Source organism: Artemia sp. Qi Xiang Cuo, chromosome 15, assembly GCF_049724085.1.
Source record: "Artemia sp. Qi Xiang Cuo chromosome 15, ASM4972408v1, whole genome shotgun sequence".
NCBI lineage: Eukaryota > Metazoa > Arthropoda > Branchiopoda > Anostraca > Artemiidae > Artemia > Artemia sp. Qi Xiang Cuo.
In genome coordinates this window covers 43,797,818-43,814,021 of record NC_142808.1, presented here as the reverse complement: position 1 = coordinate 43,814,021, position 16,204 = coordinate 43,797,818, and the positions used below count along the sequence as shown (strand labels likewise).

Sequence of the window (16,204 nt, the reverse complement as noted above, 5' to 3'; positions counted from 1 at the left end):
CTCCATTGGTATAAGTACTAAAATATAGCACTTTATTCATATGATCCCATACCTTCAACTTCTTTCTCTATACATAGGGTATATCTAAAGTTCTCTTTTTTTTCAGTCCTTAATGTAGCATTTCCCAGCTGACACTTAAAAGTGCTTAGGCTAGAATGTTTCTATTCCAAATAATCATAACAGGAGAGAAGGAGGGGGTAAATCAGCTTTGTGCTAAGATTTTCAACTTTAAAATGTGTATTATGGACCAATGATATGATTTGTTTTATCTTGACAGGTTCATATAAATGTAATAGGCTGACTTACATGGAATTGTTCTTCGTTATCATAAATAACAACAGTGGCTGGCCTAGATGTCCTAATGAAACAAATACCTCTTGTGTTGGCTGCCAGTTCACAGGCTCGTTCGCAGCTCACAGCATCACTGGGATAGAATACAGTGCAACCTGAAAACAGAACGTCAAACTTGTATAATTGCATCTGAGAGTTTTTACTTCGCAATGCACATAAGATCAATACTACACACACAAATATTTCAAGCAATAAAAGCAAATTTGAATCACAAAATTAAAATATTGACATGGGTACATAGACTCCTCGGAGAGTAGCCATCACCCGTATACCACAAAGAGAAAGAGAGAGATAAGTAGAGACAGATATATATATATATATATATATATATATATATATATATATATATATATATATATATATATATATATATATATATATATATATATATATATATATATATATATATATAGTATGAGAGAGAGAGAGAGAGAGAAAGAGAGAGACTTTACCAAAGCGGAATTCAAACAGAGATCAAAAGGAATTTTTTAGCATTTTTATTGAAGTTCATCTGTTTAAATCAAATAAATGCAATTTATAAGGGCCAAATCAGGTAGTCAATATTTCTCCCGTTTCCTATTATTTGATTAAGTTTACATATACAATGATTTTTGATGAAAATACATGATATATATTTGCAACATTATGGGTAATCAGGACTGTAACCCTTTTGACATCAAGCAAAGCTTGAGATTTTCAAATTGCTATTACTAAAAAAAAAAATAGTGGCCATGTGACCTTTGGAAATCTCTAGCTTTGCTTGAGATCAAAAGGGTGACTGCCCTTGTTACCCACAATGTTGCAAATATTTGACCAGTTGCAAATACTTGAGATTCTCTTAGATAAACACATCCACCCTTCCACTTTAGCTGAACACTCTCGACTATTTTTTCATCTGTTTAACAAAAAAAAAAAACAGGTAATTACATAGTTATCTCCCACAAGGCGGCCTGGCTCGGTGGCGGCAAGAAACGGAACAAATAAAACAACTGACGCTTTAAATATACAGGACAATAAAAGAAAACTTACAACAAGAGATACAGAAGAAAAGAAAACTAAATTCAACGCCAAAAAGAAAGAAAGAAAGAACAAAAGACAGGCACACAGATAGGGAGAGACAGTGACCACATGACCTTTAGAAAAAAAAAATAGAATATCGTTTTGCACTAATCGCTACGACTTAAAGCTTCTATCTCCAAATGTATTAAAAACTAAAACTTTTTTCTTGTCGCGTGGAGATATTCCAATTTCATAAAGTAACAATGATATAAAAAAAAACGATTTTCCCCCCTGCCCTATCATTTATACCTAAAAACCACAGTTTTTAATTTCCTTTGGTTGATTTCAAATTACGAAGTCTGTGGCAGTAGCACAATTTTGTCAATCTGTAAATATTTAACAATCTGTCGATTCTAACCTGAAGATAACTATCTACGCCTTCAAAGGAAAGTTACTGGTTGATTTAAAGTATCTGGTTGATTTTTCACCCACGTTCCCTCTTTTTAAATCTGTCACCCGATACTACCAAAAACTGCATAACTGAATATAGAGATCATTTCATTACAGATGAAATTCCCTAATATTCCAATTCTCTAAATTGTATATGGTAAGTAAGTTTCCGTTTTGTCAACAAAAAAAAAAATCTTTTCACTGCACTTGGTACTTAAGATTAAAAATGAAAGTGGTGAGCGTTCCTGAGCTTCCAAATTTATTTAAGGACAACTTGCATGTCATAACCCTCCCAAGTTTTCATTTTTACTCTAAAATATTTAGAATTTTTGCAGAAACATTTATTTCTTATTTTTCAACACATTTGCACTTTTTTAACATTTTGTTTATTTTCCTTCAATCAAAGTTCAATTCTAAAGCCAAAAAACTTTCGAACTGATGTTGAAAAAAAAAAAAAAATGGAGAAAGAGATCGAGAGTAAGAGAGAGATGGGAAGGTTAAATAGGGTACAATAATAAGCCGACTAAGGTAGCATAATAAAAGAGTAAACAAATTTATCCGGTATTCCAATACAAAGTAGCTAGCCCCCTAGAATTTTGGACATGCCCCTGTTTTATTGTTTTACTTGGTGGAGAGTCAGAATTCTCCACAAGGGACACTAATGACCAATTTCCATGAGTCTTATTACAAAAGAAGTAAAAAATGATTGTGAAGAAGTAAAAACGAGGATATTTTCAGCCATTGAAGAAAGGAAGGATATATATGCAGATATTCCTGTCAAAACCTCCGCTTGCCGTCTTCATTGCACAGAAGTAAATAAAAAATATATGGATAAGGACAAAATAAAAACAGTAAATTAAAATACGTCCTGTCCAACCAACACCTCTCCTTCACAATTTTTTCATTCTGTCACGTGTAGCCATTGTGGTCTCCAAAATTACTAGTAAAAATCAGGAATAGCTTACCAGGGATAGTTCTAAACATAGCCAAATCTTCAAGCGCCATTTGACTCGGTCCATCTTCACCAATACTCACGCCAGCATGTGATCCGACACAGTTGATGTTTGTCTGAGAAATGGCACCCATTCTGAGCTAAAATAAAATTGCTAGTTAGAAACCGAGATTATAAAAAGCGCCGCACGAGTATCACTCTTGCTCGTTATCAGAAAAAGAGAAAATTAAAACAGTGATAACGGAACAACACAACTGTTTCTGATATCAAGCGAATTAATTTAATCAAAGTTCCAGGCAACGGGTATCCGAAACCAAAGAGGGAAGCCAAATTTGAGCCTGTAAAAAAAAGAGAAAAATAAAAAACATCTAGTATTACCCAGAAAGATAGTGGTTAATTATAAAAATGAATGTTTAGAATGAAGTGTGACTTTGTAAGAAATTTAAAACCTTTTTGATAAAAGAATTCAGATGAAGTGGGAATATTTATACTGATTCTTTATGGAAGAACGGTTATTTACTCTGAGCTCCCTCGTTACCCGTCGCTGCGATCTCAAAATAAAGCAAATTCATGAAAAATTTCCCTTTCCCCTGCGGAAAACTACCCCTCCGTGAAAAATTCTCCACTGCAGAAAATTCCACACTGGAACCTACCCCCCCCCCCCCCACCTCCCCGATAATTCCCTTCATTGGGGAATCGAATCCCTAAATCGAAAACAGGATAATGCAATGAATCGTTGAAAACAAACATTGATTTTTTTTCAAACGTAATGCTTTCCACAGTAGAGTTAGTCCCCGACTGAACAGAGTTGTCCTTTACCCTATTATTAATATAAAACATCTAATGAGGAAGAAAAATGTAATGAGGATTTTTTACCAGAAAAAAAGACCACGGATGCGTGTTTATTTGTTGTTTTTTTGTTTTTTTGGGGGGGGGGGTGATTGTGTCAATTCAATAGTCGACAGCCTTGGCCTTGAATGCCTTATGGATACAGACTTGAAGCCTTATCATAACACTTCCGAAAAATTCCGAAAAAGCTAGATAAACCCTTTTGTTTTGGTCACCACCAAAAACCTTGTAAAAGCACTTTCTGCCATCTATTTAAACCTAGGTAAAATTAACCATAAAGAACCGACTTATATAAAAACGAGATCTGGTTAAATAACGTTAAAGGTAACTTGTCAAGGACATTCTGATTTATATTTGTTATTACTAGAATATTGCATGTCTCATCTACAAAAAAAAAAAAAAAAAAAAAAAAAAAAAAAAAAAAAACGATTAAGAAGCATTCACTTTTTTGTCAGCTATAGCAAAGAGTATGTGTAACTTATAAGATTGGAAACTAGAGCTAGTGTCGAAAAAATCATAAACGCCATCTAATGTTCGGAGTTTCTTGGCATTTTTTCATACTTCAAAATTGTACTTTTTCAGAAACTGAGATAATACACTCATTACTGTACTAATTTTCCCTTATTATGACACTAAAATTACAGACACACAAAAATCTAGATGGCGCTAACAGGCTTTATTTGTCAACACTAGCGCCAGTTCCTAGTCTTGTGAGTTACCCATACTCAGGTTGGCAAACGTGGTCAAGAAATATCAGTCATTTTAAAAATGGAATACGCAAGTAACGCTACTTCGGAACAGAGTATTTGCGCAATGCCAAAGTCGAGAAATGGGCTTATGTTGGATGAAAATGGTCTATGACATCACTTTTAACTAATCACAGACCTTTTCCATTCAAGTTAAGTTATTGAAAGGAAAAGTGGTATTTTATGCATGTAGTCAAAGTGTCACTAACAACAAATGAAAACTCGTTGTCGAGTCAAAATCAGAATTTCGCGATCTTCTGGTTTAAATTCGGCAGACTGGTTTAAGGGGCGACCATACTTGAAGCGACCTTCCTATCTCTCCCATAGTAAGCGTTTTGAGTTTGACTGACATTAATAGTTGAGGCAGTTAGGCGGTCTCAGTCTTTTCTAATAGAATAGAATCAGGTGAACATTTTGATCTAGAAAAATGCTAATGCCGACACCTATTTTTCCTGAAATCCCAAAAAAAACTCAAAAACCTATTTTGGGTTTGCCTGCAAGATCGCTGCAGTCAATATTGTCGTAATTGGTACTTAAAAATGCAGCGAAAAATATTCTATTGAAGCGGTTGCAGCATATTTTTATAAAAAACACTTGCTGACTGCAGTCCCTTCGAATACTTTACATACCAACGTTTCAAATTGCTTATCACCCGACAAAGAGCCTAAAATACTTGGAATCAAACGGATGTGGGCGCATAAATCATGCTGAGGGGGTTAACGCTTCCTTTTGTTCAAAAGCGGTCAGATGGACTTTGATTTAGAGAAGCTTTAGCTCCTGATATGATTTATTTGGTGTGCATAATTTGAAAGCGTTAGCTTGTGAGTTGGACATTCGACAAATTGTGCGAATAAGTTGGATATATAATAAGTGTCATATCAACCTATTACACTCCGTGAAAGTATCTATCATAAAATGTAACTAATATTGAAAGCGTAAGGAAGCCCTGGAAGTCGCCCTCTTAGAGTTTGTTCACTCAAGTCTGTGTGAAATCTGATACCTTTTTCTTTGAGCCTTTTTGCCGACCAGGAAAAGGGATCGAATCAGCCAAAACGGGTTTGGACTGGCGTCCCCCCTTAAGGAGACTGGTCCAAAATAGTGATGCTTGTGAGTTACGCGAATGAGACTTGTGGATTACGTTTGCCACCCTGATACTCTTCGCTCTATACCAAAACACAAAAACTTAGTAGGAAAACGCTCCACTGAACAATGCAGTTATCCTTTCCTGGGTTCTCGTTGGCTTCAAAAACAGCCAATCAGGAATATTATAGTCTGGGCATATAAAATGGTATATTATGCTCTTAAGAAGTTTCAATCCTCTCAGCATAATTTTCCCAGCAGTTATAGTAATCTGTTAGTTTAATACTTTAAGATTGGCTGTATCTAGGAGGCGGGGGAAGGGGGGGGGGTACCAGGCTGGAACCCCCCATTCTTGTCCATCTAATAAAAAAAATTCATATAAACAAATTTTTAATGCTTATTTTATATTTTTTTGCCCCCCCCCCCCCCGAACAAAAATCCCGGACATGTATTTGATCATGGAATATATTGAATTTATATGAGTATTAGAAATTGTGATATTATGAGGAAAACAATACAAATTTTGAAATATCCAACAAGGCCTGAGCCTAAAGACCGCATTGAGTACGCGCCTCTCCAGCTTAATAAACATATATCCAAAACAAAAAGGTTAAGTCTTTCAAATTACCTGATCAAAAGCGCGGGTGAAAAATGCAGCAAAAGTAGAACAGAATGCAACAGTTCGGTTACGACAAGCTGCACCAATAGCAACTCCAACTAAATTTTGTTCGGCAATGTAGCATTCAATGTAATTATCAGTGGAAACCTGAAAATTAACAAAAGATAAATACTATAATATACATTCCTTTTTTTCTAATACTCTTTATTTTAAAAGGTAACTATTCCTAATTTACCCTCATAGAGCAATTGAAGAGGGGAACCTCGATTGGATTGTAATGCAAACAATACAACACCATCTATCACAATGAATTCTCTAGTAATAGGTTCAACTTTCCAGCAGGTCTTGTACAGGGTTGCCACCTGTGGCACGAAAGTGCTATTTTAGCAGTATTTTATTATGTGTAGCACTGTAGCACGCACTCAGGTTTGCTAAAATAGTACTGAAATAGCACGAAAGAGTTCTCAGTAGCACTATTACAGTCAATTTCTTGATTATAGCACCGAAAATCGCTGTTTAGCTCGCAAATTTTGGCAATTGTAGCACTTTAGGAACTGACCGTGGCGGTAACCCTGGTCCTGTATGATATGAAAACATTTAGTTTCGTTTAAGACACGAACAAGCAATGTTATTTAATTAAAAAGCTTTAATCACTGTATTGGACAACACTGTTCAATTTATTCTCCAGACATTTGGCTATTTTCTTATTTACAGTACGGAATAGAAAGTAGACAATCTAACAAAAACTTAATTTATTGGCATTAAAAACGCGAATTAAAAAAAGATATGGATTAAAAAAAAACGGTTATAAAAAAAATGACGATTTCCAAGTTAGCCTGTCAGGGCCCGGGTGCAAAGGCTAAACAAATTTAGAATTTAATAGCAAATATCTATTATTTAAGAAGAAAACCACACAAAAGTTTATAATTTTGAATATTGGAAAGTTTGAATTTTAAAATTTGAAGGTATGATTGTGTAGAAACTCTGGAAAGCGCCCCGGCATTCTCAATGCGATGACATACGGCTGCAGTTCGACAAATAGTTATGTTCAAAAATTAAAATTGCGTCTATTTTTGTATTATTAAGTAATCTATATGTTCAAAAGTTCATAATTTAAACTCTTTCATTTTATCCCACAAGGTCAGAAAGTTAATAGAAAAATATTCAAACTAATTTCAATTTATGAAAGGAGGCATCCTTCAAAACTTGTCATTTCTAAGCCTTCCTCTAGATAAAAAAAAAAGAAGTAAAGAATAAGGCATTGGACTTTACAGTCCCTACCGACGGTGCTGATCTCCGTTTCTTGGCCCTTCAGCCAAAAAGTGCAGTGTGGGGGGGGGCAACCATCCTGTGCTTTCGCACACCCTTCCTGTTAACCTTCCCCAGATTTCTCCAGGTATCCATTTAAAGCTGGGTCGACTCTGGCTGAGCTTACAGAGTCACGCCACTGACCCCCCTCACAAACCAAATAATTGAGTACACTAGGATCTGAACCCCGTCCTCTCGGACAAAGGATCCTAAATCCAGCGCACCAATCCACTATTCCTGTGAAAAAAAAGCCTGGAGCATTCTTTAGCAGAATTAACCGAATCAGTTAGAACAGGATCATTAGTGAGTGCAGAGGAAGAAGTAAACAGCTAAAAATCATCAGAATAAGCCAAAAATAGCAAAAACGGTAAGAACTTTCCCAACATGACAATCATACCTGCATACAGGGGATTAGGCAATTTTCCCCCAATGATATATTAATTCTTTCACCCAACATTCCCCCTAAGGAAATCATTTTCCAGAAGATTCAATGGATTACAAAGAGGATCCTTTTTTTAGACCTTCCCAAGCCTCTTTAGAAAATCTTTACACACCTGCCTACAAACACCTTTGCAAAAGACGCAATAAAAATTTTGATAAGCTTGCCCCCCCCCCCCAAACAGTGCCTGCAAGCACCCCTGATTCTCCACTGGTATTACTAAAAAACTATTCCTGCGTTCAACAGTGCTTATTGCAACTTGTTGCAACTATTTGGAATAATTTATTATATAACCGTAATCACAGTACCCTGAACGAGGTTTGAACACCAAAATAAATTTCTTACAAAAAAAAATTTGCAAATCCGTTTGCTTTATGTCCATTATTGTTTGCTTATACTAATAGAAAAATATTTAAAAAAAATTTCTATCTGTAAAAGGACATATTGCAGCTCATTCAGCTGCATGTTATGCTTAAATTCTGTTTAAAATCAGCTCTGAAGCACAATAAGCAACTAGTAAACTACAGTAGGTTTCAATAAGTGCTTTTAAAAACCATTCAACAATTACAATAGGATATTACGAAAAATTGATTTAACTTTTCGTAAATGGAAAAGCAGCGTGGTCTGAGAAATTATTTACAATTGGCTATTGAACACCAAAAATTATAGAATCGGACGCAGATAGTATGCACATACTACTACAGCTAACAGCTCATTTCAGCACCAAGCCACCTGAGACTAACATAGCTATGCATACTCCTCCTCCCCTCTGCCTATACACTTCAATAAAATTTAAAAAAAATTTCATCTTGAGAACATGCTAGTATCCAGAACTTTAACGTAGTATATGATTTTAACCCATTTTTAATTCACCAACATTGATAAACATAGTTTCTACAGTTCCAAAAAAGCGTCTACCCCTTGCATACCCATATTTTTAACTTCCTAACTCCATACCCCTTCCCCAAGAACATTAACTTCTCGTAAAGTGTGAAGATTATTATGATGATTGACCAAATGTTCAAGAATGGATGTAGCCTACAATCCAACCAGGATCTCAAAAATTGTTTCAATTTAAATTGCTCAACTTTAATTTAAAGGTGCTCAAGACATGGATGCCACCTTGACTATACCTACTGGTCAAGAGAAGTTATGTGAACACCAAACCATCTTGAGCAATTAACATCTAACTGTCAAATTTTTGTTGATGTAATAGCAATAGCGGTAAGTATCGGCTCGAAGTTCTTATGATGTTTATTATTTATTAATTAATAACATTGCGTTTTTACTCTTTCTTAACATTCTTAACATTGCGTTATTATATTATATATATATATATATATATATATATATATATATATATATATATATATATATATATATATATATATATATATATATATATATATATATATATATATATATATATATATATATACAGATATAGTCTTTCTGACATGATTTTTCTTTTGGTGAATAGTGGTCTTTAATCAAAATGAATTTTTCTCTAAAAAAAAGAATTAAAATTAAATTTAAAAAAACACCAGTAGGGTATACCTTCTTGATCTTTTCAGAATAAGTAGAATTCTTTGTATCACCGTCCAAGCCAATGACCCGGGAGTTGTTCTGTGCAAGTTTCATCAAAGCAGTACCGTAAGCAACCCGAGTGGCAACTGTCTCACCTTTTTTGTAAGTCGGCGCTGAAGATAGACGAATGTTTGTATCGCTAACGACTGGGGCATCTTCAACCGGAGACTCAGCAATTGGGGCAGGAACATTGCTGCCAGCTATACGCTCTTCGATATTCTAAAAAATTGGGAGAGATTATTTGAACTTGTAAGCAATAAATATACTAGTTTCTTATAACAATTGGATTATGTTTAAATTCAGTATAATTCATTGAGACTTGTTAGCAATAAATGTGTTAGTTTCTTATTACAATTCGGTTGCGTTTAAATCCAGTTTTAATTCATTGCAAGCTATAAGGAATAAAAGTGCTAGTTTCTTATAACAATTTTGCTATGTTTAAATTCAGTTATCTTAAACTGAAGTTACTTTAAATTCAGTTTCTTATCCTTTAGATTTTAAATATTACAAATATAAATAACAAATTTTACAAACCTAGGATAGTAAATTTTTGCACTCAAGGAACAGAGAAAATTGCATGAATTAATCAGACATTTTTCTTTGTTTAAAAACAATTTGGTTATGGTTAAATTCAATACGTTTGTCATTTTCAGTCGGGAGGCTAAATTTCAGTTGCAGATTATTGATAAGATAGGTGGTGTTGAATTGTTACTAGCTATGCGCTGTACAGCTGCCAAGGAAATTGTAAAATGACTTTCAAAAGTTTATCTATTTCTTAGAATAATTTACTTACATTTGTATTCAATAATTAGCTTATTTTGGTAGGGAGACTAAGTCACAGTCAAATAATAAAAACTTGGCAGGCACTTCTATATAAAATATAAGACAAAATTCGCATATTCTTTTTTTACCTTATTTTCTCGTGTGTCAATTTACAAGCGCTAAAAATCAGATAAGATTAAGAATTTTAAACCGAAAAACAAAAAGGACTATTCAGTAAATCAGCAGGTAATTACGATATTTTCTTTACTGAAACTGGATTACCTTACAAACATCACACCAATTTAAAATGCACTTGTCCCCTTGGGACAAGCGCATAACCACCACTTATCACAAAAGAAATTAAACAAAATATCCAAAGATAGATTAAAACAGCTTAGTGTTTGAAGAGAACGCTTCTTGAATTCACTTGTGTCTTATTATATGTCAGTTCGTAAGTACGAGGGGAATAGTTTGAATTTATTCTTGATTATCCGCTAGTTCCAACATGCTATGATTTACGGTAAAACACAAATGAAACTACCTATTTAATTTGCGGAAAAAACGCATAAAAATACTTTGAAAATCGTTGTTTAGATGAGAAAAATATCGCAAACACCCTTAACTTACACTGGATGAGTTCCAATGAATTTGTTGTTCCTAAATTCTATTATTAGAACGAAAGAATAAGATAACCCAACGAATTGCTAAACAAAATTTTTACAGGAATAATCAGTTGTTTTTTTTAATTTCATACAATTAGCTGTTCACTTGAATCCTAGCCATGTCTTCTCACAAACAATGGAAAATTTCAACGCACGCAGATTTTCGTTTTCCCGCAAAATCGATGGTAAAAAATTGTCTGCAATCAACAAGGTTTTCCGCAAATCGCAGTGCGTGGGAACTTGGTTATACCGCATGCACGAAGACGATTGATTCTGATGAAGCGCTACAACTACAAAGGACCTCTATATTGAGAGTTAAAAAAAAATACAATAAAAATAACTAACCTTAACAATGCTAGCTGCCTTGTCACCTAAAGGTTTTCCATGCCAATTTTCATGATCAGCCACCCCATCCAGTCCATGACCTTTGAAGGTTTTGGCAATGATGGCAGTTGGTTTTCCTTTAGTTGCTGCTGCTTCGTCAAAAGCCTAAATATAGTAGTCGTTAATCAGTTGTAGAGCGGATGATTACTTGCAATATAAACAAGGTCATCAATTTATATTTCAGCAGAATTTATGTTGTAACCTCGTCAGAATTTAAACTATATTTCGGCCTATGAAAAGTTTTGGCAATAAAGTTGAAGCATATTATTTTGAAGGCTATTGTGTTTTTGGCACAATTTAATATTTCTTATATATTTCTTTTCCTTTTGAAAAATTGTTTTAGTACAGGGAATAACCCCCCCCCACACTTCCAACAGAAAGTTGGCTCTCAAAAACAATATATTTTAATTTCAATAGCTGAAATCATCTCTTCCGCCCGCTAAACGAAATCTTGTAAGTCAAAAGTGAACTATATAAATTTCAAATTTGTACTAAAAAGATGGAGAAATATTCAGTAATAAATATTACAGATTAACAGCAGAAAAAAAAAGATGTTGCGAGACTGAGAGAGAATAAAGAGCAAAAGAGAATACGAATATATATATATATATATATATATATATATATATATATATATATATATATATATATATATATATATATATATATAGAAAGAGAGAGAAAGAAGGGAGAGATAGATTCCCCTACCCCCCTGAATACGGCATTCAAACCCCCTACCCCCCTGAATACAGCATTCAAACCCCCTACCCCCCCTGAATACAGCATTGGCTGTTAAGCTTTTGGGAGGATAAAGTCTCTCTATTGGTAGTGCCATTTTTAAAGTCTATCCGCACAAGGGATAATAATAGGGAGGCGGATTTCAACCTTGTAAAAACACGACTTGATAGGGTTTAGGGAATTGGAGAAGTACGTGTTTAGCTGGTAGTTCTATTTCCCCCAGAGAAGGGAGAGTCCCTTCATCTCCCCTATGTTTGCAGGTATCGACATATGGGCCTTTTAATCTTTTAGAAGCAGAAACACAACACTAAAGGTTTATTGAAAATATTTTGGGTGTGTATAGATTGCAGGTATCATGTATAATAAAATCGAATGTATGTCGTCCCGTCCGTCTGTCTTTATGCATTACTACACTGATCATCCGATCGTCAAGAAACTCTAAGAAATCGAGCACACTCTTGATAAGGCTTTAGGCATAGAATTCCCCCTCCCCCAAGGCCCTCTTAATACTGTTCGTGCTGATGAAACTAGAGGCCCTTCAAGACAAATACCAGACATTTCTTTAAGGTAAAATTATTCACATTTTCTGGATATTCAATAAACGGGTTAGTTAATTATGAACTCCGTCATCTACTACACTTCCGGAGATATAAAGTCTCTTTTTCTCTTAAACTCTCTGAATTTGGTATTAAACAATACTTTTCAAATTTAGAAAATACTCTCTTTACTTGGGAAAATTTTCAGAGGTGGAGGGGGGGGGATTTACATATTAAAATATATTTGATTTGCATATCTTTTTCAGACTCTGCATATGTAATCAAAACAAAATAATTATGAAATATCAATAAATGTAGTGCAAAGAACGACTTTATTTAGTCAAAATCAATGTTCGTGTTTATTAATTTATCAATTAGATTCCCGCGATTAGGAGAATTGGGTAAGGGGGGATTCCCGGGGAGAGAATTGTTCACGGGGGAAATTTTTTGGAAAATTTTAAATTGAAAAATACGATCGTTATTAGACAACCGGGAGAATTTTCCACGGGGAAGAGGGGAGTGGGGTATTTATGTCGATAGGGAGATTTACACGTGGGGAAATTTTCCTTGAAATTCCTTACTTTTGAAATTGCAGTAACTCGAAAGGGTAAGCTAGTTTATAAATATAAGTTATAATATAAGCTAGTTCGAAGAAATATAAGAGCAAAATATATACATAATTACATAAACTCTAATTAGAAAATAAATTATCAGTTGTTTTCCGAGGCGTAGAGTTGAGGTTTTTGGTCAACAATTCCTAGAAATTCCCCCAAAAACATATGTACATTTTTATGTGCTATGATACTGTGAAGTAAGTACTAAGCATTCATTAATGTGTAATGGAATTGCAGTAATGAATTATTGCAGAGTAAAATCATATTAAGAACTTAAAATAGTAATTTAATTTTCCTGCTTATGTGTTTGGTATCACAGTTAATCAGATGGAATTTTAAAGTTTAACATTAAATAAATCTTTGTAAATGTCAGATTACCATATTTTGTCACCGAATGAGATCACTTTAAAAATGGCACTACCACTACAGAGCCATTTTCCGCCAAGCACCTTAATAACATAATTAATTTTTTATAAATGAATAAACAATTTTATTACCAATTACACGAGGGTATAAAAATAAAATAAAGGAAGGCTTATATAAACGACACAAATAATTGACAAAAAAATAATAAAAAAATACATCCAAAGGCGCTGGCTTGATAAGGGCTATGTTTATGATCCAGAGAGGAAGCGAATCGGCGCTCTCGCTTCATAACAATCACAAAAGGGTTAGACAGATTTAGCTGAGATTCTGGTATTACGTGTCCAAGGGGGTAAACCCGAAATATACTTCGTATAGTTATAGAAAAGAGAACTAATACCCTCCTTATCACTATCCGAATAGTCGAACAAACATGGCGAATAGGTGAAAATACACAAGCGCAAGCACATGTGGGTCAACACAAGCATTCTACTAACGCGAACAAACACTACAGTTATAGCCAGGATTTTTGTTCGTGGAAGGGGGGGGGGGAGAAGGCCACAAAAAAAAGTTAGGGGAGGGGGTACAAAACTTTCAAAAGATTGAAAGTTTTATGCGTGCAAAAATTTGTTTACATCTATTTTTCGTACTTTTGTATGACTCGGACAAATATTTGGGTGTGGGGGTCCAACCAGGTAAGCCCCCAGGATACGGCCACGAGTATAATGTGCTTTAGAAAATGTTTAAGTACCAAATTTTAAGACACAGTATCAAACACCTTCCGTGATTCTTTAAAAGCAAGGAAAAAGGAATTACCTGTACTATCTCTTCAATGTTGTGGCCGTCAATAACAATAGCATGAAATCCAAATGCATCTGCCCTCTTTCTGTAGGTCTTCTGCCCTCTTTCTGTATTCTGGTATTACGTGTCCAAGGGGGTAAACCCGAAATATACTTCGTATAGTTATAGAAAAGAGAACTAATACCCTCCTTATCACTATCCGAATAGTCGAACAAACATGGCGAATAGGTGAAAATACACAAGCGCAAGCACATGTGGGTCAACACAAGCATTCTACTAACGCGAACAAACACTACAGTTATAGCCAGGATTTTTGTTCGTGGAAGGGGGGGGGGAGAAGGTCACAAAAAAAAGTTAGGGGAGGGGGTTTCAAAACTTTCAAAAGATTGAAAGTTTTATGCGTGCAAAAATTTGTTTACATCTATTTTTCGTACTTTTGTATGACTCGGACAAATATTTGGGTGTGGGGGTCCAACCAGGTAAGCCCCCAGGATACGGCCACGAGTATAATGTGCTTTAGAAAATGTTTAAGTACCAAATTTTAAGACGCAGTATCAAACACCTTCCGTGATTCTTTAAAACCAAGGAAAAAGGAATTACCTGTACTATCTCTTCAATGTTGTGGCCGTCAATAACAATAGCATGAAATCCAAATGCATCTGCCCTCTTTCTGTAGGTATCGACATCATGTTGCAAAGCCGTTGGCTCAGACTGTCCGAGACGATTAACATCAAAAATAGCAACAAGATTATCGAGCTTGTAATGACCAGCAAAATGCATTGCTTCCCAAATGGATCCTTCAGCAGACTCTCCATCTCCAATCAAGCAGTAGGTTCTGTATAGGAAAGGAATGTTAATCAAAAGACGAACATGTGGTATATTGGGAGTTTAATCACTACATTAGCCTCATATTTGTAATCAACAAGCGCAAAATCCTTGGATACAAACTACAAAGGAAATTAGAAGCCATTGTGAAACATGCAGGCTGCAAGAGATTTTTGTTTTTGAACACCGGTATTAAAAGCCAAGCCGTATGTAGTTAGTAGCTTCAAACAAATTTGAATTTTATAGGGTACAAAAGAATTTTTCGGGGGAGGGGGGGGGAATAAAAAACTGAAAACACATCAAAAAATTGCTTATATTAATAATTGTTACGTTTTTCTACAAGTCGAACCAACATTACGGGGGGGGGGGGTTAAACCCCCAACCCCCCCCCCAGATACGGCCTTGCTTGTAGGCTCTTAGTACCTATAAGTAACCTATAAGTACTTATAGGAAAGCTCCAAGTTAACTCATAGGATCTTAGTTATAGGCTCTTAGTATTTATAGATATTTATAGGCAAGAACCACAATAACTTATAGGGTCTTGGTTATAGACCTGTGCGTTTAACTTATAGGCTCTTATTACATAAGTACTTATATACAAGTAATATGTTGACTTATAAGCTCCAAGTTACAGGCTTATAGGTTCTTAGTTTATGTGAGTACTTATAGGCAAGTACAATATTAAATTATAGGCTCTTAGTTAACAGCTTATAGGTCTAACTTATAGTCCCTTACTACCTGTAAGTACTTAAAGGCAGTCTAACATGTTACTTATAGACCCTTAGCATATACAAGTATTTATAGGTACTTATAGGCAAGTATCATGTTAACTTATAGGCTCTTTTATGACCAATGCCATTTGTTCATAATAAGAGTACCAAGGGACCAAGCCTCCCTCGGGTGAAGAAATCCGTTTTTTTAATTTATTTCGAAAAATAATTTTGTTTTCATTTGGTTTTCTTTGGCATGCCTTATTGCATATCTGGACCAACAGATTATTCTATACAACAGGCAATCAAATTAAAAAATATTTAGCACAGACACTCATCTTCAGCAAAATTTATTATAACTATTCAACAAGTATTAGTCCGGGAGCCACTAAAGCGTCTCTCGTTTATTTCTGAGTTGAGGTGGTCAGA

General features: G+C 34.8%; 2 protein-coding genes across 2 annotated transcripts in view; both read right to left on the bottom strand.

The window, feature by feature from the left end:
- Window positions 1-16,204, bottom strand: part of LOC148943700 (uncharacterized) — a 296,754-nt gene that overhangs the window by 176,223 nt on the left and 104,327 nt on the right. The window lies entirely within an intron of this gene.
- Window positions 1-16,204, bottom strand: part of LOC148943703 (transketolase-like protein 2) — a 40,036-nt gene that overhangs the window by 8,255 nt on the left and 15,577 nt on the right. The window contains exons 4-9 of the mRNA XM_089101815.1: window positions 14,841-15,075; window positions 11,150-11,293; window positions 9,351-9,599; window positions 6,056-6,193; window positions 2,766-2,892; window positions 307-446 (exon numbers count right to left, since the gene is read on the bottom strand). Of these exons, the coding sequence (XP_088957941.1) occupies window positions 307-446; window positions 2,766-2,892; window positions 6,056-6,193; window positions 9,351-9,599; window positions 11,150-11,293; window positions 14,841-15,075 (1,033 nt within the window). The remainder of the gene's footprint in view (window positions 1-306; window positions 447-2,765; window positions 2,893-6,055; window positions 6,194-9,350; window positions 9,600-11,149; window positions 11,294-14,840; window positions 15,076-16,204) is intronic.